Consider the following 20,742-nt stretch of genomic DNA (forward strand, 5'->3'; position numbering starts at 1 on the left):
AAAAAGTTGAATCAGTTCTTTACTTTAGTGGTGATTTAACTTTTTTTTTGTCTTCAAAAACAATGTTCAAGGTGGCAAAAGTCCACACCTTCTTGACCAAAGCAGACGTGCAGATACTGTAAAAAAAACTTCCCTGCATCATGTGTTATCTTGCATATACATTTTTCAGGATGATATTTCACAGTGCATACTTTCACCAGTTTAACCAAAACCAGCAGTTAGTCTGAGATGTCACTGTTGCAAATATTTTTCATTTCACAAGTTTAAATTCTACTTCTTCACTGTACAGTCCGTCCTCGGTGCCTGTGCACTGGAGGCTTCAGCTTTCCACATCACACCTAATGTATTCTGACAACTCTTCAAATCAGATTTTCAGTGAGCATAAAGAAAAAAAGCTCAAGAATCTTTTGAGACTCACACAGATTAAAGACAGATATTATTCGCACCAAATAATTTATTAATCCATTATTTTGATACAGGGCAGAGGTGAATATTGATGTACTGTAGTTTATTACATTATTAGTACCACTCAGGATTTACATAAAATGTTCTGTTCAACAATCAACTGGTCAATCAGAAGACATGTAAGAAGTTGTGTCACTTGTGGAATGTACAAAAATAATTAAAATACCTCAGTCTAGTTTTCAGCAGCAACATTAAGCTCTCAACACTTCTACCGTCACATCTTTACCTTCTCCTGATGAAGGATGGTTCAGCTCCTCTATCACTCATTCAAATAAGACGCGGTGCAAGAGAAGACGTGTGGTTGTAGTTTTTTTTTTAGTTGTGTGTTGGTGCAGCAGCAGATGAAGCTGCAGAGCTGCTGGAGACACAACAAGAAACCACAGAGCCATCATTTCAATCTGGGATTTAGGGGGATGCCATAAAAGCAGTGAAGTAACAGGCTGTTTAGGGCTCCTCAGCCACCAGGGGACCTTTAAACAAATAATAAAAACAAAAAACGTGGAAAGTCAAGGGGAGTTTCGTAGTCCACAAAACATTTCTGGAGCTTCACAGCAAAACAGCGTCGCAGCATTCTCCTAAACAAGTGAAGTAGACTGGGACTGTAATCCAAGTCTCCAGAGGCCCAGAGATCCAAAAATATTTGAAAAGACGTCATTTACACCCGTGAAACGTGGTCGAGCTTGTGCACCCACTTCAGACGAGGTGCGTTTATGGGTGAACTGTCCCTTTAAGTATTTTTAAGATACACTTCTCAATGTAGGACAGCCATAATCAACACTGTACAGACCACATGTTGAGGTTTTATTGATTATTTGAGGGATTGTAATTGTCATAAATACTAAATTCTTGCAGTGCAGATTCGCACATCACAAAGTTAACTGTAGCTGCTGGTCTTCCACTTGAACCCAGGTTTTATCTTGTGTCAGTTTACATGACACAAGGAACAAGTAGTTTCCAGGCCTCACAGACTGAAACATCAGGGCTGTTACTGACTTAAGGAGAAACGTCTGAATCCACATATTTTTAATTGAGTCCTGTCTGAACACAAACACACACACCTGTCTCTTCATGTGTTTGGTTTGTTGAGGGATGAAAACATACAAATAAATCTGCTCATCTTGTTCACATACATTCACTCAGTTTAGGTTTTCTATACGCTTGTTTAAACTCTACAGAGAGTCATCACACTTCAAACATGTTAAGATAAGCATTAGATCACCAGTTCACATTCTCACACATTCTGCTCTTACAATCAGGTGTTTTCTCTGTGGCTGTTCAGCAGCGGAGTAAACCAACAGGAGCAAAATGTGAAACCAAAATCACCCACGAACACACCTGCAGCAGAGTCACAGAGGAAACACTGGAGGTCACAGATCTCTGAACACATACGAACACCAACAGTCCTCTCACTGCGTCTGAGCTCCAAACCTGCATATAAAAATATCTGAACCCGGCCTTCACAGAAGGTAAAACATTCAGATCCTGCATCTCTTTTCTCCGCATAACTGGAAATCTAAAACATCTCTGAAGGCATGCAAAATGTTTATGAGGTCGTGTGTGATATTTCTCTCCACCACTAACGGTGCTGTGCTGCAGCCGCGCCGACACACTGCAGACTGTTTCCCACACAGTTTGATTTGTTAGACACAAGAGTGAAACAATAACACAGCTACATATTACCAGAAACACATGTGGTTATCATCACATTATTGTAATCTCTTAATCACAGTACCACCGGCGGCCACAAGGGGGCAACACCTCTTTGAAATACTGAATAAAGAAACATTACATTAAAGGAACAGGTCACCCAAAAATTCACCATTATCTAGTTAGCCTCATTAAAACCAGGTTGAGGTTTTGTAGTCCACATCAACTGAAGTAGCTAAGACTTAATACCTTAAAAAATAAAAGCTTGTCTGGAGTAATCCAAGACTCTGGAAGCCCTGAGTTCCCAAATTAATTTGAAAGGGTGTCATCAAAGTCTTGACACATGATCGCTTGTGAGTGCACCTCAGACAGGGTGCCGCTGACATTTTAAGGTACGCTGCTAAAGTCTTTTCAAATCAATTTGGGCTTCCAGAGACTGACGCCGAACGATCTGTATGACGCTGTTTTATGAATTTTTACTGTGTAAAACACGTCCCCGTATACTTCAGTTGTTTCGGAGAATGCTGCATCGCTGTTTTGATGTGAAGCTCCACAAATGTTTTGTGGGCTACGAACTTCACTTGACTTTCTATCAATTCAGTGGTGAGCAGATAATGACTGAATTTTTCTATTTTGGGTGAACTGTTCCTTTAAAGGCCGTCTGACTCATTTTAATTACAAATAATGACAACAGGTCATTTCTTTTTACAGTCTGGTTACATCTGATTGAGACACACAACATATTGTTAAAAGTAATATGATCAAAAATATTTAAGTAAGCAACAATGCACCATGTGTTGTCCTGATCCCCAAACAAAAAGGTCGAATTGCTATAATGAATTTGTTGTTTCCTCCATGTGGAACAGGTCGAGGCTGTATGTGGATCCGGTCTTACAACAGCGCGTGGACTGCAGCCTGCTAAACGTGAATAAGTTACTGAATTTTTGAGTTTCAAGCAGCTCCATGAGGTGATTCAACAGCTTATAATAATTAACCATGTGGAGGTAAAGTGTTTGCTTTCTACTAACGAGTCTGAAACGTTCTCTATAAAGATAAACTGGAATGTATTATAATGTTTGTACTTTGGCCACTTAGATTAAAAAAAGACAAGGCGGGCGATGATTAAAATATCTTCCATGTTTCTTTTTGTTAGTGTTACCTGGTAATGTCATGTAATAACATATATACTGTATAATGGTGGTTAAACTGTCAGCCTAATTTATGATAAACTCCATAGTACAAATCTACTTTTCAACACAAAAATGGTTTTATATATACACATTTATGTAACGACGACATGTTTTGTAATTAAAAGATTACAAACAGAACTAATTAATGCTGAATAAGTAAATTAACGTGCTGATAAGGCACCTGAACCTATTTCAGAACTACAACCTTGCTTACAAAAATAACCAACTCAGTGTTTTAATGGAAAAAAAAACAAAGGCAGACAGATTTCATACTGTGCATCATCTGCAGTGTAACGGCCCTGTTAGTGTTCTCATCAGTAGTTGTACCGGTTCATGTTCTGTATGGTCCCAGTAAAGATACAGCACAGAACTAATGGTGTGTTTTGACCCCAGCAGGGCCCAGGAGAGAACATGAGGTCATGTTTCTATGAGGTTCAGAGTAAACAGGTTCACCTGCGTTTCAATCAGGAAACTGAGGACGTCACTCAGGACGGATGTTACTACCAGGTTAGTCCGTAGATTTATATAGAAGAACTAGATACCAGATGCCAATGAGAACTGCTCGCCTAGCGCTTACGCCAAATAAGTTTTCTGACTTCTGCGTTTACTTCCTGGTTATGAGTGAATATGTGAATATGTGCAGTAGTTTCCCCGCTGACCCCCCGCACGTGAGTTCCCGCTTGGCTGATAGACTTTAAATTGAGATGACATGGCAAATTTTGAAATCGCTTTTCTCAGCTTAATGGAAGTTTTCTGCATCTGGATTAAAAACTCCAAATAGAAAGAGTCATAATCTAATTTGTTTGCAGTTTGTGGTGTCCTGTCAACAGTTTTGTAGTGTAGTGATGGGCAGATAGCTGATAACAGTCTTTATCTGGTGTGTCAGACCACGACCAGGTCTGATCAGGGCATTAGAGTTTGTTGTTGTTGTAATACACATATTGGCCACAAGAGGGGGAACCACTTAATTATTATGGATCCCACCTCTTAGCAAGACTCTGGCTGGTTTACCCTGATATTATCACCCTAACCTGGTCTCACTCCTCATGCCTCAATCTAACAACGAGGGCGACCAATCAGAGGGCAACTTAAACAAATGATCCAGGAAAAACTTATAAAGATTATCCTGTCAAAAACTTCTTTTTCACCAGTTGTTAAGTCATAAACACAGGAGAGTAAACACTTTAGATTGGACTTCATCACCAGAAATTGCTCGTTTTTCGATGCACGGCGGTTATTTTTGGGGAACCCAGTGCAGAAAACTTTGAAATATTTCTCTACACCTGATTAACTCCGTCCAAAGTCGACCAGACAGCAGCAAACACATCAGTATCACAAGTAAGTATTAGTTCCAGGTCTGATGAGTAAACAATGATATATTTCTATATATTTACAGTGATAATATACTTCTCAAAGCACGAGAACTCTGTGAACAACGAGAAAGTGAAAGCAGGTTACAGCAGCAAAATTTAAAGCAACAGGAGCTTCTACTGCTTCATCAGTTACAGGTAGTGTTTGTGTTTACGTAGGGCTGGACCACCTTGGAAAAGAGACTTTCGCTCGTTCAACAACCAGACGTTACGTTTTAAAAAATAAAATCAGAGTGAGCTTCGAGCGTACCGGCTGCACAAAAAGACAAAACTGTTCCTGTCTGGTAAATATCCGTCCCTGTGCACCAGTTCCCTTGTGATGAGGTTAAATTATTGTACCTTTTACTGTAATCAAAGCAAAGCAGCACTGAAGTATCGTCTAAAAAAACACATGGCAGTGCTGACAGTTAGTCTGTTACATGGAGACACTGAAGAAAAAATGTACCACCGCTGCTGTAAGGGGGAAAAAAAACACAAATCTGCAGCTTCAACTCGTGTTGAGTGCGTCTTTATCCTGCAGATTTGTGTAATTTTAAAATTTTAAATCATATGATGTAGATACATTACTATACAATACTGCAGAAAATCACAGCAATTCAGAACAGTCATTTTTCTACTCTACTGATACTATTATGTTGCCACAGAAGGTAGCAATTAGTGAAGCACTGTCTTCTCATTTTTGGTTTCCTCTCCACACGCACAGCGTTCTTCCACACAACCCCAAAAAAATAAACTTTAGTAACATATTCAAAACAAATAGCTTACTCACTGAGACACAAGGTCCATTTTTAATGAGGCCACTTTTTTCGGAGGCAAGTTTTCCCGAAAGTCTTTGCGGTACGAGAATTGAGGATAATTTAAGATGGTATCAGCACGACCACAAGTCTATTTCAGAAACTTCACGGCACGACAGTCGACTGGAATCTCACAGTTCCATTTTTCTATAAACACTTACGGGTTCAGGTTGTGTGTCCAACGGGAGCCTCGCCTTGTTCCCCCACTCGTGACGAAGAACGTCCTTCCTGCTAGAAAAGCTGAGTGTTGGCAGTTAAAAGGGTTTCAGAAGCTTCTTCCAAGTCACCTTTTTGTAAAAACAGCAGCAGGAACGAGAAGCGTGACTGTTCGCTGAGGCACCCGTTGGACATGACGCACAATTTTGGTTTAAGTCACGCTACTATCATTGGCACCGACTTCGCACACGTCTTCATCACACACACTTCGACCCAACCCTAGACCACCAAACATCCCTGATCCCTGACCCTGACTCTGAGAGATGGCGGCCATGTTGTTGCTCAGAGCAGCACTGCTGTTGTTGTTGTTGTTGCTGCTGCTGCTTCCTGTAGCTGAGACGCCCGTGTGCTGCGGCGACAGAACAGAGCCGGAAAGATGTGGAGAAGAAACCGACACTCCTCCTCTAACTCCTCCTCCCAGGATACCGCCCTGTCCTCCCTCACCTGCAGACAGGAGGAGGTGAGGGGAGGAAATCAAATCTGGCCCGTCCTCACCTCCTCCTCTTCTCCCTCCCTCGCCACTACTCCCGCCTTCGCCGCTCTCTCCCAGCCCGCTGCGCCTCTCGCAGTGCGAGCGGTGCCTCATGAAGCTGTCGCGCCACATGAACTTCTTGCCGCAGCCGAGGCAGTCGTACGGCTTGAGGCCTGTGTGCGTCTTCATGTGCTCCGTGAGGTGATGCTTCATCTTGAACTTCTTGGCACAGACGGGGCAGTGGAAGGGCCTCAGGTCCAGGTGCATGTTAATGTGGCGGTCCCTCATGCTCTTGTGGGTGAAGGTCTTACCACAGTGGCACATAAACACTTTCCCTGAACCCCCTGCGCTGCTGTTACTGCCGCCACTTCCACCTCCGATCCCCCCACCGTCCATGCCATCAACTCCCATCCCGCCCTGCACCGACAGGTGGACCGCACTGTGCTCCAGACTGGGACCTTTGAACGAGGCTCCTCCGATCATACCTCCTGCCATCCCCAGGGGAGGGGCGGCAGCGTCCAGAGAGAGTCCGGAGGCCTGGCTGTAGAGGAGGATCTGGTTCCCCTGCATGTCCAGGGGGAAGAGCTGGGCCCGGGCCGAGGCCGCAGACTGAACCTGCCCCAGCAGCGCTGAAACGGCACGGTTAGCGCTCTGGCTCTGACCTGCTGCGCTGTCGTGAAGGTGCTGAGCTAAAGTCTGGTCCATTAAACTGCCTTCAAACTTGAGGTAGTCTTCTGAAGACTGGCAGTAGTCCACCTGGAGACAGACAGGGAAGGTTTTTATGTTTAGATCTGTAATGAATGCAAAAAAAATAAATCCTCTCCTTTGTTGCATTAGGATAATTTTAAAAATTACTATATTATACTATTACTACACTTTTTAGTGGTTTTAGACATACTTCTTTATATACTGCACAATCCGCAGTGCCTGCACGTGGGACAGACAATTTATATTACACATGCACTGGCTCAGCTTGACTCGTTTTGACTGGGCACATCAGCCCAGCGTGGCAGGGCTCTGCATTTCCATCACAACAAGGCTATCTGCCTGAAAGTTTGTCTTAATCTAATGGTGCACTTGTCTTGTCAAAGGAGCGGCTGTAAACACTCTTCCTCCCTGCTGTATTATCTAAGAATCACCGCTAACAAAGCTCTTCTTATAAACATGTTTCTTTTCCTATAAATTCTTCAAAATAAAAAAACAAAAAACAAAAGAAATGTCGGGTTTTGTTAACGGTAACTTAGCACGACTCTAAACAAAGCAAAGCAAAAGCAAAAACAATGGAACTGTAAAAATAAAGCAGAAGTTCTGTAATAATTTGAAATGTGCAGCTTTGGTGCCCTCGTGGTGCACCTAGTTTCACGAGGTCTGACTTCTTTCTCCACACACAAAAACTTGTGCTATTGAATATTTAGAAAGACGCTTTAATAACATGAAAACTCTACGCATGGCATCTTTAAAGTGAGTCCCAGCTCACCTGTGAGTCCATGTCATTCTCAGCTCTGCTCGCCAGCTCTGCTGAAAGGCTCCTAACGTTGGAGATGTTGAAGTCGCTTCTCTCCCTCTCTCTGGCCAGCTCCATCTCCCTCTCATCCTCGTCCTCCTCGTCTTCTCCTCCCTCCTCCCCGGACACTACGATGAGGTCGTCGTCCTCCATGCGTTCGGTTTTCACGACCACCCACTGTTTACGGGGCATGATGCTGGGCTGGCTGTAGGTGGGACGCTTCTGCAGTGTCAACGCCGAGTCATCGCCATCCTTTCAATTGAGTTATAATACAGTTTATGGTCTTTGTAAAAACGTTTTAATTTTTTGTATTATCAAAATCTGGTTTGAACATTGTTGGAAACATTTGCGATAATGTGAGTTAAACATAATATATTTTGAAGGTGCATCAGTGTTGGTTGCTCACCTGATAGGACGACACGCCAAAGCTGTCGCTGACCCCGACCTCCTGCTCCGACACTGAGCTCATTTTCTTCCTCCTCCCGCTGCCCCCTCCTCTTCCTCTCTTCCTCTGGTGGTACAACACCTCCTCCTCTTCCTCCTCTACTTCCTCCTCCTCTTCCTCATTAAGGAAGGTCTCCTCTCCTCCCGATGGGGTGCAGTAGCTGGGGGTGTTACTTGCCCCGCCTCCGTCCACAGACGCCCCAGCTGTGGCCGCACCGCCTCCCCCAAAACTGCTCCCGTCTCTGGGGCTGAAGTAGTTGGTGCTGCTGGGAGACTGGCTCTCGCTCACTGACGGCCGACTGGGAGGCTGAGAGGCACGCTGGGGCTCGTTGGACTCTACGACGTGGGCTTGACTAACACCACCATCACTACCAGCTCCATTTCCACCACCGGCACTGCCGTCACCATTGCTGCTGCTACACCCGAGGTTAGCTGACCCCCCGCCTCCTCCTCCGCTGGCTCCGTCCTGCACGACGCCTCCTCCACTGCTCCCTCCTCCTGCCCGGCCCTCCTTCAGCAGCTCTGTGCACTTGTCCACGATGTGCCACATCTGCAGGACGCTGCCCACCGTGAGGTAGTTAACGATGTCATCGCGCAGCATCTGGAGCTGACCGGTGTAGGCGCAGCTCAGAACGCTCTCAAACGCAAGCGGGTCCATCACTGCCGGGATGGAGACTGTGGACATGTTCTTCAGTAGTACCTGGGAACGATTTATCACAGTAAAAATATTATCAATTTATTTAACACCTCTGAATCTGGTGTGATCAGAAATAGATGAATAAATCTCCATGTAGCTTTTATGCTTTTTAAGGCTGTTCCCTAACAGTGGCGTGACAGCACACCTGGTCATGAAAGTAGGGCGAGGAGGCGGCCAGGACGCAGCGGTGGGCTTTGAACACATGTCCCTGGACGTGGATGGAGAGGTCACAGAGCCGGCCGTCTTCTCTCTGCCGGTTAAGACTGTCCAGCACCGAGGCCTGAGCGCTGGGGAAGCACACCTGCACCACAGAGCCAGATGTGTCGCTGGGGGCTGAACTGCTGCTGCTTCCCACTTCCATGGGCAGCGACTGCATCTGGGGGACAGAAAAACGTTCAGGACTTCACAGTTAAATGAATTTGTGCAATGTGTGCTGTCTGGGCCACAGTCGGGTTTAATGTAAGATTTCAGAAAACTGGTCTGATATCAAAATATTGCACATACTCATATCTGATAAGGTATGGAGGAAACACTTAACATGAATATGTTAATCATTCAGAAATTAATCTTTTTAGTGATAATACAGGCAAAATTATCAATTGAAGGTATTTAAAAGACCAAACCTCCAGTGAGATACATATTTAGTGCCCAAACTCATCTTAATAAGATGATTTAGCTAAAGGTCAGTTTTTGTTTTCCCTAAAATGAAAAAGAATATAAAGAAAAAACTCAGTTTCCCAGAATTGAAGGCAACATTTTCAAATATCTTGTTTTATCCATCTAACCAAAGATATTTAGTTTAAAATGATATTACAGAGACAAAACTACAGCCTGAACATGGTGGCCATGTTGTTAAATCTGTCTTTGTGTAAGTGGCGCTGACAGTTATACCACTGGGAAACACTAGGAGAGGGGAAGTCAGAAAGCTGTCTATTTCCATTTTTAATTTATTTATTTTATTTGCAATCGGATGAAAACAAAACATTTATTCCACTAATCAGAAAAATGCTGAGTATCAGGTCTGAAAATTGGCGATGTGGATCAGTCGACCCATAGTATAAAAGTATTAACATACAGGTAAATATATGTATAACTTACTTTTACTTGTACTTTTAATACTTAATGATATTTATTGCCAGAAAACTACTTTTGTTACTTGGCCATGTTGTTAACTTTCTCTCTAGCAGTGGACTGTCTTGTCCAACTGAGACATGAAGGTGTATGTGATGTAAAAAATAGCCTCCAGTGATGTCACTCAGTGGCTAGGTTGCATTGTGGGTAATGTAGGCGGCAGGTTTTAAAAAGGAAAAAAAAAATGTGTGGAATAAATATTTTGATCTTTTGCTGTCAAACTGTTGATAATCAACACAAGGCTGGACCAGGTGCCTACAGTACCCACAATGCAACTTCACCACTGAGTGACATCACTGGAGGAATTTATCAGATTACACACAGCTTCCTCTGGAGCCACAAAAAGCTTTATACTACTTTTTCCACATATGCAGCAGTACTCCTCAGGACCTGTAGACACACTTTAATGTGTAAAATAGGTGGTGTCACCCTTTAAGTGTCTGTTTAAACTCTTTGTGTTGGCTCTCAGCCTGTCTCCCTGCAGCCGGCCCCTGCTGTGTGTCCCTCTGTGTGAATGCAGAGACAACAAGCTGCACATCCTCTATATGTGGTGTTTAGTTATATGCATTTAATATCTATTGTGTGTGTCATGCATCACATGCATCAAACCAGACTGGCACCAAGGCAGATCTGAACTGATTACACTTTAACAACACACAGACAGTCATGAAAAGCTCAGATCAACAGTGTCATTTTGCACAGAAAGCACACAGCACGTTACATCTCGGTCACAGTCATGAGCAGAGCACTTTGTTGCTGTTATTAGTGCACGGGCAAAATCAACAGCTGGATCACAAACACACTTTTAGTTGACATGCTACGAGAGCAAAGCTGCGGATTGCGGATCATGTCCCGCACTGTTGTGGACATGCTTTGCTGGCGGCAGCCTCGTCCTCGCAGACAGCAGACAGACACAGTCACAGACCGTCACAGCCTCTGATCACACACCGTTACAGATGTGACGTTAGCCCGCTGCTAGCTTAGCTCAGACGGCTGGCTACAGGCAGCCCGAGCCGCCCGCTGCGGACATTAAACTCACCGTTTCAGTTGACAGTGCAGCCTTCAAAGGTGCAGTCCCTGTCCGAGCTGACGGCAGCGAGTCCCGCCGGTGTGTCCAGGCCCTGAAGTTTCAGGGACATCTTTTGAAAATGTTCTTCTGCCCATCTGATCTCTCCTGCAGCAGCAGACAGCGACGCGTCGCCTTTAAAACGATCCCAGACAGACGAGCCAGACTTTGGCCGACACAAAATAAATTAAATAATACAAATTAGCATATTTAAACACAGCGCGGATGTTTCTAATGTTGGTGATGGTTATAAAACATGAGATTGATTTTAAAAATGGTGCGAAGTGATAAAACTGCAGCACAATCTGTCTTTATTCACAATCATCTCACAAAAATGAGATTTACTGCATGTTTGTTAAAAATATTACAAACAGATGGAATATACAGAAAAAATATACTAGAAAGAAAGAAAAAATGATTATGATGCTGAAAAGCAGAGTGCATCATGTCCAGTGTAAGATCCAAGCAATCACTGACAAACAACTTTAATTCTGGTTTAACAATTAACATCCATCCTGTGTCATTTTAATACAAAGTATAAGAAATTAAGTGCACCAGTCTATAAAATCAACCTCTTTTAACCTTGTTTATGCCTCTGGGTTGATGTATAAGAATTGTAACGAAGTTTGCCAGCCTTGGAAAATAAGACCCAAAATAAAAGCTAAAATAAACTAGACTTTGTAAACAAATATCTGAAAGTTGATCTCCATATAGTCAAATGACGCTGAACTCATTTGCCTGGACAGCAGAACAAAACAAGGTAAACGCAAAACACATAGTTGCGTTTGTAAAATGGTTCAGTAATGTTATGAGACCTGACAATATGTGTTATGTTTATGAAAGTATTAGAGATCATTTGTTTAGAATAAACATGAGGCAACATAGGAAATATACATCAAGTAGCCCATCTACTGTCTTTATTATCACACCATGTTGAGAGAGAGTACAGATAGAAAAATAACAAAACAATGACCTCCTAACTACCACAGATCAAGGAAAACAAAGATGACAGTATCAGTTTAATTACACAACATTTATTTGCGATTGCGGTGCAAGTTATATGTCACTCACTGAAACTGAAGTGGAAACAGCATTGAGTAATATGGGTCCTTTTATTAAAATATGAGATTAAATGCCTCAAATACAATCACTAGTTAAGAACCCTTGAGGGCTGTATGTGTTAAAAAAAACTGACTAGAAATATGCATATGTACACATCCACTTGATTTACATATCAGCATCAACATGTTGAAAAGGCTGCATTAGTGATCACTAACCAAGGCCCTGAGAATATACAGAAAGATTTTAGTTTTTGGTTCTTACAATAGCACAATGTGTAAGTAACAGGGATGGGAAACAATCACACCGAACATTTCATGTTGTGACCATAATGGTAAAAAATAGTAATAACCGAGTTTTTAACGCACTTTGCTCTACTTCCTGTTGGCACTTGCGGTCCCAATGACACAGTCGTTCACCTGTAAAGAGAACAAACCAAACATTACATGTAGAAAATCCAAGTCACAGTCACAGAGCATTTTTAAAAAGTCACAATTCACACAGGAACTACTGTTGCTGGGAAAAGTTTCTCAGCCCATTTCTCAAATACAGGTCCATTTAACTTTATATTGAAGTTCACTTCATCTCCAGGTTCACATCATATGATTAATGGACTCATGTCATCTTAGCAGGCGTCTTGTCAAGAAAAAGTCACTGAACAACCACTGACCTTGCTGGCAAACCTCAAGGAGTTGAGCGTTTCCCCAAAGCTGTCTGGCTCCGGGGCGATGTTCACAAACATCAGGCTGTGATGAGAAAACCGAAATCAACATACATAAAAGGTACATTAAAAAAAACAATATGACCCATCTCCCTTAATGTTTCCCTGGGTGAGAATTTAAACCAGCAAAAAGATGTTAATGTCATTATTTGTCTTCCCTGATCTATGTAACAAGCTACAATATGGAGGCTGAGAAACTAGCAGTCAAATTAGCTGCTGAATTTGAGATGAAACGACTTATTCAGGACAAATGACTGAAGTTTACTCCCTTCAGCTGACGTGACAACACATAACTACACAGCATCTGTTAGAGGAGACCACTGACATCTTGAAGCTATTTTGATGTGATAAACTCACGTTTTGCTGTTTCCCCCCAAGCAGCTCTGCAGAAGGTAGGTCAGCTTGGAGTTCCTGTACGGTATGTAGCTCTCCTGGAACACAAACAAAACCGATTTTTGTGTAAATAAACTACATATCTAAGGCTTCACAGACTCAGAGGCTGAACTCAGCACTGTTGTTTTCATCCAGGCTCCTGTTTACAGACCTTGTTGGCCAGCGCACTGATGACGATGCCCAGGTTGGACAGGGAGCCGTTGATGGCAGTCATCTCTTTGAAGCGCTCACCCTGAGACTGACTCTTCAGCATTCGCTCACTACCAGCCAAGTCCACCAGACACAGAGTGGCTATATGCACATAAAACAAACAAAAACATCTTCATTAAAAACATCTGCAGGTTAAACAAAATATCAGGTAAACAGTTAAATCAGACCAAATGTATACAAGTCAGATATCTCCTGTAACTGTGATAAGAGGCACAATGACATTAATGTGGAGTCAGTAAATGAGAAGCTTGTCCATTGCTCGCAGGACTAACGGCAAATACCACACAGTTTTATTATTCTAAATACACAAGTGAAACCAATTTTCTGACAATGCCATAGTCAGTGGGATTATACTCACACTTGCATTTGACATCCCTGCCAACATTCGCTCCCTCAATATCCAGCTGGAAGACTGAATGGGAGCGAGAGGAGCGGTCATTCTGGGCTGTTTGGGCTGTGGAGCGATTCTGATTGGCCAGCGCGATCAGGCCGAGAACCTGACGGGAGGAGGAGATCATATAGATTATTTACTGAAAAGGTTAAAAAATGATTTGCCTCAACCCTGCTGTGAATGACTGCAATCTTTAACATTGGGTTATATATATTCTTTAACATGCACACTGTGCTGCTTCACTGTCATGAAACATAAGCTACCGAGATATCTTCCTGCCGTACCTGATCTTCGTTGGAGACCTTTTCATAGGTGAGGTTGGTGATCGTCACCTCATTGTTGGTCGACTTTCGGATCTCATGCTCTGGCCTCTTGCTGGCCTTCCCGGTGTAGAGGAGGTCTCGCAGGGTCTCGTTGTAAATTTCAACAAAGCTCGCTGTGAAGGTGAACTAGGAACACAGAAACGGTTTCGACAATTAATAAAAGTCCATTATTCTACTCCATCTGCTCCACAGACATAAACATGCTGTATGCCACAGTCTCTGCGTGCAAACAGGAGAAATACGTTGGCTGTGTGAAACATACAGACTGCACGTAGTTAGTTTGTTTTGGTGGCAGCGGCACACACATGTATGTACACTGGTTTCACACTAGCAAAAAGTGACATTGCCAGCATGGCAGGACAATGGGCTGAACATTAAGGCAGCTTCAGTTCCCTGTAAGGCAAAGTGCATCTAGTGATATCGGTAAATTATGTTTTTTAGACCAACACAGTCTGGCCTTAGCGGTCAGGCTGTCCTCCAGCCTGTTTGTACTCACTGACTTGATAATTTTATGTGGTCATTAAATGCGGCTGCTGTTATTTGCATTTTCTTTTTGCAGAGAAATCACACAAGTGTGAAAATTCTCCCAATGCTGCAGCCTGCGCATCTGCCTCTCACTGCACTGTGACATTGTGTTGTTCCCTAAATATGTATCAGAATGTCCCTTCTTAATTTAGTATTTAACCATATACATCCGACTCACTGTAAAATCAAAGTTCTGAGCATTTTGTTATAGTGATTAAATAGAGTTGGTGCTTGCAGTAGTGCTGAAAACTATTTAAAGATGGATCAACAGGAAAATTACTCTTTCCAATTTTTTAAATTGGTATTTGTCAAGTAAATTAAAAACAAACATTTGCTGCTTTTAATACTCTTGTGTTTTGTGATACGTCATCAATAAGCATCAAAAAGTAATTTTGGTAACTGACACTCTTGTGCACATTTCAAAACAAAATCCTAATCAAAATTAATAGAAATATAATAAAATGACATTTAGCTGCAGTTATTGTCGGCATGATTCATCAAAAATTTTAATGCGGGAATCTAAGCACACTCCTCTGCCACTAGAGGCCTCTCAATGAAAACAATATCAGAAGACATAGTTTGAGGTTCTCATTAAGTAGCACGGGATCATGGGAGTCGTTTTCATCTTAATTTTTAACTGCTTATGCTGTTAAAAAATTAAGAAATATGACAAGGTAAAGTTTTATTCATGTTATGTTTAGCCACATTTTTCTTCACTCTGATGTATCATCTGATGTTCCCCAGAAGTTATACCGACATAGTGAAACACACCGTTAGCATGAATAAAATCCTGTTTTTCTCTGGGTTTGAACAATGTTGAGAACATCTGGGATAATAAAATGGGACATTTGAATTTATGTTTGAATATGACTCCTCCTTCCTTGCATGTATTCACATGCATGATATTACACACTAACCTCCCAGCCTTGTGTCGCCAGTTTCTCTGCTGCTCTGAAGATTTGCTGCACCGCTCTGGGAATGACGCCTCTGGTCTGGTCGTATTCATTCCCCTCCATGGTGTAGGTCTTTCCACTTCCAGTCTGGCCGTAGGCAAAGCAGCAGACGTTGTAGCCATCCAATGCTGACTGCACCAGCAGCGAAATCTCTTCAAAGACCTGAAAACAAAGTGACAAAATCACAATGAATTTTCTGGCCTGGTGGTACACAGCCACAAAATATCCATGTACCTTAAATCACAGGTGGTATTTATTCATGATACTTGAAGATTATTTTGTAAATTATATATTATGACACATGCATTTATAGTTTACCTCCTGTTGTGAAGCCACGGGGCCAAACACCCGGTCAAAACTGAAGTTGTAATTCTTCTGAGTCTCTGCAGTTTTGCCTGTGTGAGACTGCAAAGCAGAGTTTTGTTTTATTCTGTAACTTCTTTTACAGTAAATTCACCATGGAAACTCAGATATCTTCACCAACAAACAGGTTTTTTAATAATCTGGTATGCTGACAGGATTCTTACCTCCTCTGTTTTGGCGAGTGTTATCGTCTTGATGTCACTGGCTGGGAGCTGGATGTGTTTGCTGAGGCTTCCATCCACCAATGGGCGCACTCTGCAAAAGACCCGGATGTTTCCCTGTATGACAAGAGTGACATGTTAGTCTTAGAGATTAGCCGGAAGACTCTTTGGTTAAGGACTCACATCCCTACAAAGTACAAAAGTAATCAAAAAGAAATTTAAAAAAAAGAAAACCAAAATTTCCCTAGCAAGGTAACCCAGCCCGTAAATCAGCCTTTGAAGGCGACGTTGCTATGGTGCGTTGGGAGGTCACCCCACACTGTAACTTGCCTTGAGCTCCTGGATGGTATTGTGAAGCCGCCTGCGCTCCATCTCACCAGCATGAAGCTCGTCCTTCTGCTGGGCCACAGTCTCTTTGAGGGAGCGGACCTCTTCCTCTGTGTCTCTGAGGGTCCCCTGTAGCCGAGCCAGAGTTGACTCCTGCACTGACAACTTCATCTGGTGTGGAAACACAGACACAAATAAAATAAAAATACCGTCTTTTCCAACATCTGAAAATTATATTTTCCGTTTTAAAAGTATCAAAACTTCATTGATGGATTTCAGGAAAACAGGTCCTTTCTTGGTTGTTGAATGCCCAGTTGTTTGCTGGAATAAATGGCCTAAAGACAGCCGTAGGGCGAGGTGCTTTAGGCAGGCCAGATTTGCCAATTGCATATTTATGTAACGATAATACACAGCCGATGTAAGCAGAAATAGTGCCTATCCAGCAGCAGACTTTATACCTTGAGAGTTTGCAGCTCTGTCTCTTGGCTGTCTCGGAGAGTCTCCATAACCTTGTATTTGCCCTCCAAGTTGGACAGCTCCTTTTGAAGAGTGCTCTTATCACTAGAGACTTTCTCCAACTCATCCCGGACTCCTGACAAGGCCTGCAGCTCCTCCTCATAGTCACTTAAAATCACAGAAAATAGAGGACATATTAGTAAAACTACGATGTGATGACAGTATTTAATTTAAAACATCTTCAAAATGAAGAGGGTCTTGCACCTGATCTGGCTCTTCTGCTTCTTGAGCTCTTTCTCCATTTCAACCACTCTTGATTGGCTCTGGACCATCGTGTCTCTCAGAGTCTCATTCTCCTGGTTGATAGATTTGAACTTTGTCTGGTAGTTACGGACCTTGCCCTCCATGTCGCTGACCTTGCCCTTCAGGTCCCATGCATGCCTCCTGGAGGTCCCACCCCCACCTACACAACACAGCATGATTCAGAATTCAAGATTATTGACTAGTTTTCCTTTCAGGCAGAAGACATCTCCAACCGTCACAGTAGGAAATTAAGCACAGGTGTAGAGAATAAAGTTGAGGATGGCTGGATTCTATTTAACTTCATCCGTTTCAGGGTTCTGGTACTGTGCATGCTATCTTACGGTCACAGCTCACTGGGGCATTTGAATAGAACAGTGTGTGTGCGAGTTAAAATTTTGGCAGGTAACATGTCTGAGTAGCAGACAAATAAAACACCTACCTGAAACAGTGGCAGGCAGTGAGAATTTAATTTCAGGCATTAAAAAGTGCTGCTACAAGAAAAGTCAGTCTAGAGCCATGAAATCAGATCGTGTATTTAGAGACCCCCTCAAGCTATATGCTAATATATTGCTGCAATAATTAACTTTTTACCCCTTGCACCTTATCCTTGTTGGAAGAACTTGAAACAACCAATTCCAGTTTTTAACATTTCATAGAGGCTAATCATTGATATAATTAACTAAAGAACAAGATACAAGCTGAATTACTCACCAGCTTTTGTGCCATTGGGTGCAACAGATTGTTTAACGTTTCCGCCCTTTGCTGCAGTTGAAGCTACTGATTGTTTCAGGACACCTGATGAAACAAGCAAGAACAATTCATGAAAAATCATGTCAACGTCACACATGTAACACTAGACTCTATTATCTTGATAACACTTTGTGCTTATGATTATGTTGAAAAATTAGGTATTTTACAAGGAGTACATTTGAATTCAGGCATATTCCTAACTATGAAGACATAACTATTAAAACTAAGCATTTATAGAAAAAAGTTGTTTTTTTTTAAAAAGACTGCATTTCTCTATTATTCTGATGACATTTCAGCCCTCATGCCTTCTTCCAGATCGACAATCTGGAAGAAGGTAGGCAATCACTTTAAAATAAGCATTTCCCAAACTGTCAAGACTTTGTATGATGATGATGTTTATGAGCATGAGGCTTGTAATCCTGACATATAAAACACATCCCAGCTCATGCACGGTCTTCTATCAACCCAGTAGGCTGCTCATCTTACCTCTGGAAGGACCCACAGCCACAGTGGCAGCTCCCATACCTCTGACTGGCTTAGCTGTGTGAGGGACAAAGTGAGACAAGAATAATATATATTACAATATTTCATACACAGTCTTGTTGCATACTGACATGTTAAAAGTATGGTCAATGACACAACATCCAGAGATCTTATTTACTATGCAGCGTCCGACACTGATGAAAAACAGTGATCCTAAAATTTCGGTTCTTGTGAATAACTTACAAATAGGTGCTCTGGATGCTGCAACAGCAGGCCGCTTGCCACCAATGATAGTAGCGGCTGCCTGTGGTTTGACATGCTCTGGGTCCTTACGAATCCTTTTCTGCAAGACGCAAGAGCGATGAGTCAACATTTTGAGCTATAACAATAATCTACTTTTTCTTGCACACCTTACCCGTGATCATTTTAGGGACACAAATGTTTGACAAATCTACTCTCTGGAACAAACCAATTATTACTTTGTGAAATATTACAGGTAGATGCAACAACATAAATCCGATCTGATACAGCACCACCAACAAGAACTGGATTAGAGCTGGAGCTAGAGCTGGAGCGGTATTACTTTTCATTTTAGATGAGAAGCAGCTTGATGTACATCAGCAAAATTAAACTGACACAGATAATAACTGCTAATGCCAATTAAATGAAAGAAGTGGGTGATTTTGTAGTACAAACCTGAGCAGGCGCAAAGTCTTGGGCGTTCTCTGAGCTGCTGTTGCTGCTCGTAAGGACCCTTTTGCTTGACATAACTGGCAAGCGGGACATATTCTGCTGGAGGTTAAGAGGTAAATTACGGTCAAACATACAGAACATCTTAAGCATTTACACATCTCTGTCATTCTAATATCAACCAGGGGCATAGCTGTCTGTGCCTATCTTGTATTACCATTTGAGTTGTAAAAGATAAGTATCTCTTTATCTGATATATAAATACCAGCCATGTTTTGAAAAGGTCACAACACATACTGCCATTCTGAAGACATTTCCAAAATCCACAGAAACTCTTCAAACTATCCGGATGGGTTGGGTTGGGTACCATCTTTGTTTGGATTATGAAACAAGAGTGCCTTCTGGTTTTGTTCAAGATCGTAGTATTTCTTTTGGGGGTAATAAATGCTTAGCTCTGTGACTCAATGGCAAGTAATGAGAGGCATAGACTGGGCCTAAGCACGATTCATTGTAACGTTATAACACATAGCGAGAGAGAGAGAGAGCTAGAGATAGCATATAGTAAATTCATATGGAGTTTCTTTGAACGCCAATAATCAGACATAAAGTTTGCCATTTAGGTGACAGGATCAGGTCTCCCCACAGCTAACGTTAGCTTAACTTCAGAGCTAAAACTAAATAACTAGACTGCATGATAACGTTACAAGAGCGAGAGCTAAGTTATCCATAATACAAAACCACACCTAGTTAATCTATATAGGTCCTAACATAAGAAGAACAATATTGGAGCGTTAAATGGTTAAGTAGGTTAGGTTAAGTAGTCGATTTTGTCAACGTTAATCACGTAAAACCTACTTAGTAGTTAACCAACGTTCATGTTATTGCTAACGTTAGCTGTTCACATACTTGCCGTCCGTTAGCCTGAGCACTAAAGCTAAATAGCTACGTAAAAACACAAGACCAATTGTTTGTGTATCGTTTCTAAGCAAGTATTGCCCCCTCTAAACTTTGAGTTGAAATAAAGGTTTAAATAGCTTCAATTTATAGAAACAGTTACCTTGGGTAAAGTTAAAATTCACCACAGCTCCGTCCGATCCGCCGCCTCCGGCCGTTTGAATTTCAAATCGAACTGTTTTGGTGGGCGCTTCGGACAAGCTGCCGTGATTGGCTGAGCCAGCGTAGCCCCGCCTCCATCTTCTTGTATGTTTGTTACGTCGTACGGAGTGTCCCACTCGGGCGGGATACACCGATGTTGTTTTACCGCTTTCCTCACAGTCGCCAAAGAAATTCAAATCAATCGCGATTACCTTACAAAGTCAAACATATGAGGTAACTTTTATTTACTGTTTTTCTAAATCACACAATGTTTTTGATAAACTGAGACACATTGTATCGTATCACTCCCTTGACAAACTATTAGTAGGTATTAAAAATAAAGATTTATTTCTTTATACAGCACAATTTCATTTGTCCACACAGTAACTACAATGTGGGAGTCTTGGACACTCTCACTTTACTCCCTTTTACACACTTTGAACTGCTTTCCAAGAAGTTGTTTACCACCACTGAACAAATATACCACTCTTGACCCACTGTTGCAATTTCCACATCAGGAGGCTGATTAATTTGTGTTACACA

At 42.1% G+C, this 20,742-nt stretch overlaps 2 protein-coding genes across 4 annotated transcripts; both read right to left on the reverse strand.

Moving 5' to 3' along the window:
• Nucleotides 1-442: 442 nt before the first annotated feature.
• On the reverse strand, nucleotides 443-11,125 carry zbtb22b (zinc finger and BTB domain containing 22b). 2 transcript variants are annotated; one of them, XM_084379925.1, is made up of 5 exons: nucleotides 10,970-11,125; nucleotides 8,945-9,169; nucleotides 8,065-8,802; nucleotides 7,632-7,910; nucleotides 443-6,910 (listed from the first exon to the last, which is right to left on the reverse strand). In XM_084379925.1, exons 2-5 carry the CDS (start codon nucleotides 9,158-9,160, stop codon nucleotides 5,834-5,836), a joined length of 2,310 nt encoding a protein of 769 aa, XP_084236051.1. In that variant the 5' UTR covers nucleotides 9,161-9,169; nucleotides 10,970-11,125; the 3' UTR covers nucleotides 443-5,833. The 2 variants fall into 2 exon arrangements, with proteins under 2 accessions (XP_084236051.1, XP_084236050.1); XM_084379924.1 differs by having other exon boundaries at nucleotides 8,945-9,175.
• Nucleotides 11,126-12,089: 964 nt separating this feature from the next.
• Nucleotides 12,090-20,229, reverse strand: kifc1 (kinesin family member C1). Of its 2 annotated transcripts, none has more exons than XM_084379930.1 (17): nucleotides 20,162-20,229; nucleotides 19,111-19,203; nucleotides 18,658-18,757; nucleotides 18,418-18,471; nucleotides 17,893-17,976; nucleotides 17,143-17,341; nucleotides 16,881-17,046; nucleotides 16,426-16,593; nucleotides 16,099-16,212; nucleotides 15,890-15,976; nucleotides 15,536-15,733; nucleotides 14,055-14,219; nucleotides 13,738-13,876; nucleotides 13,321-13,460; nucleotides 13,134-13,207; nucleotides 12,726-12,801; nucleotides 12,090-12,474 (listed from the first exon to the last, which is right to left on the reverse strand). In XM_084379930.1, exons 2-17 carry the CDS (start codon nucleotides 19,198-19,200, stop codon nucleotides 12,430-12,432), a joined length of 1,899 nt encoding a protein of 632 aa, XP_084236056.1. In that variant the 5' UTR covers nucleotides 19,201-19,203; nucleotides 20,162-20,229; the 3' UTR covers nucleotides 12,090-12,429. The 2 variants fall into 2 exon arrangements, with proteins under 2 accessions (XP_084236056.1, XP_084236055.1); XM_084379929.1 differs by having other exon boundaries at nucleotides 19,111-19,206; nucleotides 20,162-20,227.
• Nucleotides 20,230-20,742: the final 513 nt, after the last annotated feature.

This window comes from Pagrus pagrus (assembly GCF_965226575.1).
Source record: "Pagrus pagrus genome assembly, chromosome: 17".
In the NCBI taxonomy this organism is placed as follows: Eukaryota; Metazoa; Chordata; class Actinopteri; order Spariformes; family Sparidae; genus Pagrus; species Pagrus pagrus.

Bases quoted from the DNA above. Each gene is read 5' to 3' on its own strand.
- zbtb22b (XM_084379924.1), bottom strand. From the start codon at position 9,175: ATGCAGTCGCTGCCCATGGAAGTGGGAAGCAGCAGCAGTTCAGCCCCC. The intron at 8,803-8,944 runs GTGTGCTGTCAC...AATCGTTCCCAG, and splicing joins CGCCCTACTTTCATGACCAG to GTACTACTGAAGAACATGTC. The intron at 7,911-8,064 runs GTGAGCAACCAA...CTCAATTGAAAG, and splicing joins TTGGCGTGTCGTCCTATCAG to GATGGCGATGACTCGGCGTT.
- kifc1 (XM_084379930.1), bottom strand. From the start codon at position 19,200: ATGTCCCGCTTGCCAGTTATGTCAAGCAAAAGGGTCCTTACGAGCAGC. The intron at 15,734-15,889 runs GTAAACTATAAA...CTTTGTTTTCAG, and splicing joins CCGTGGCTTCACAACAGGAG to GTCTTTGAAGAGATTTCGCT. The intron at 13,208-13,320 runs GTCTGTAAACAG...TTTGTGTTCCAG, and splicing joins TCAGTGCGCTGGCCAACAAG to GAGAGCTACATACCGTACAG.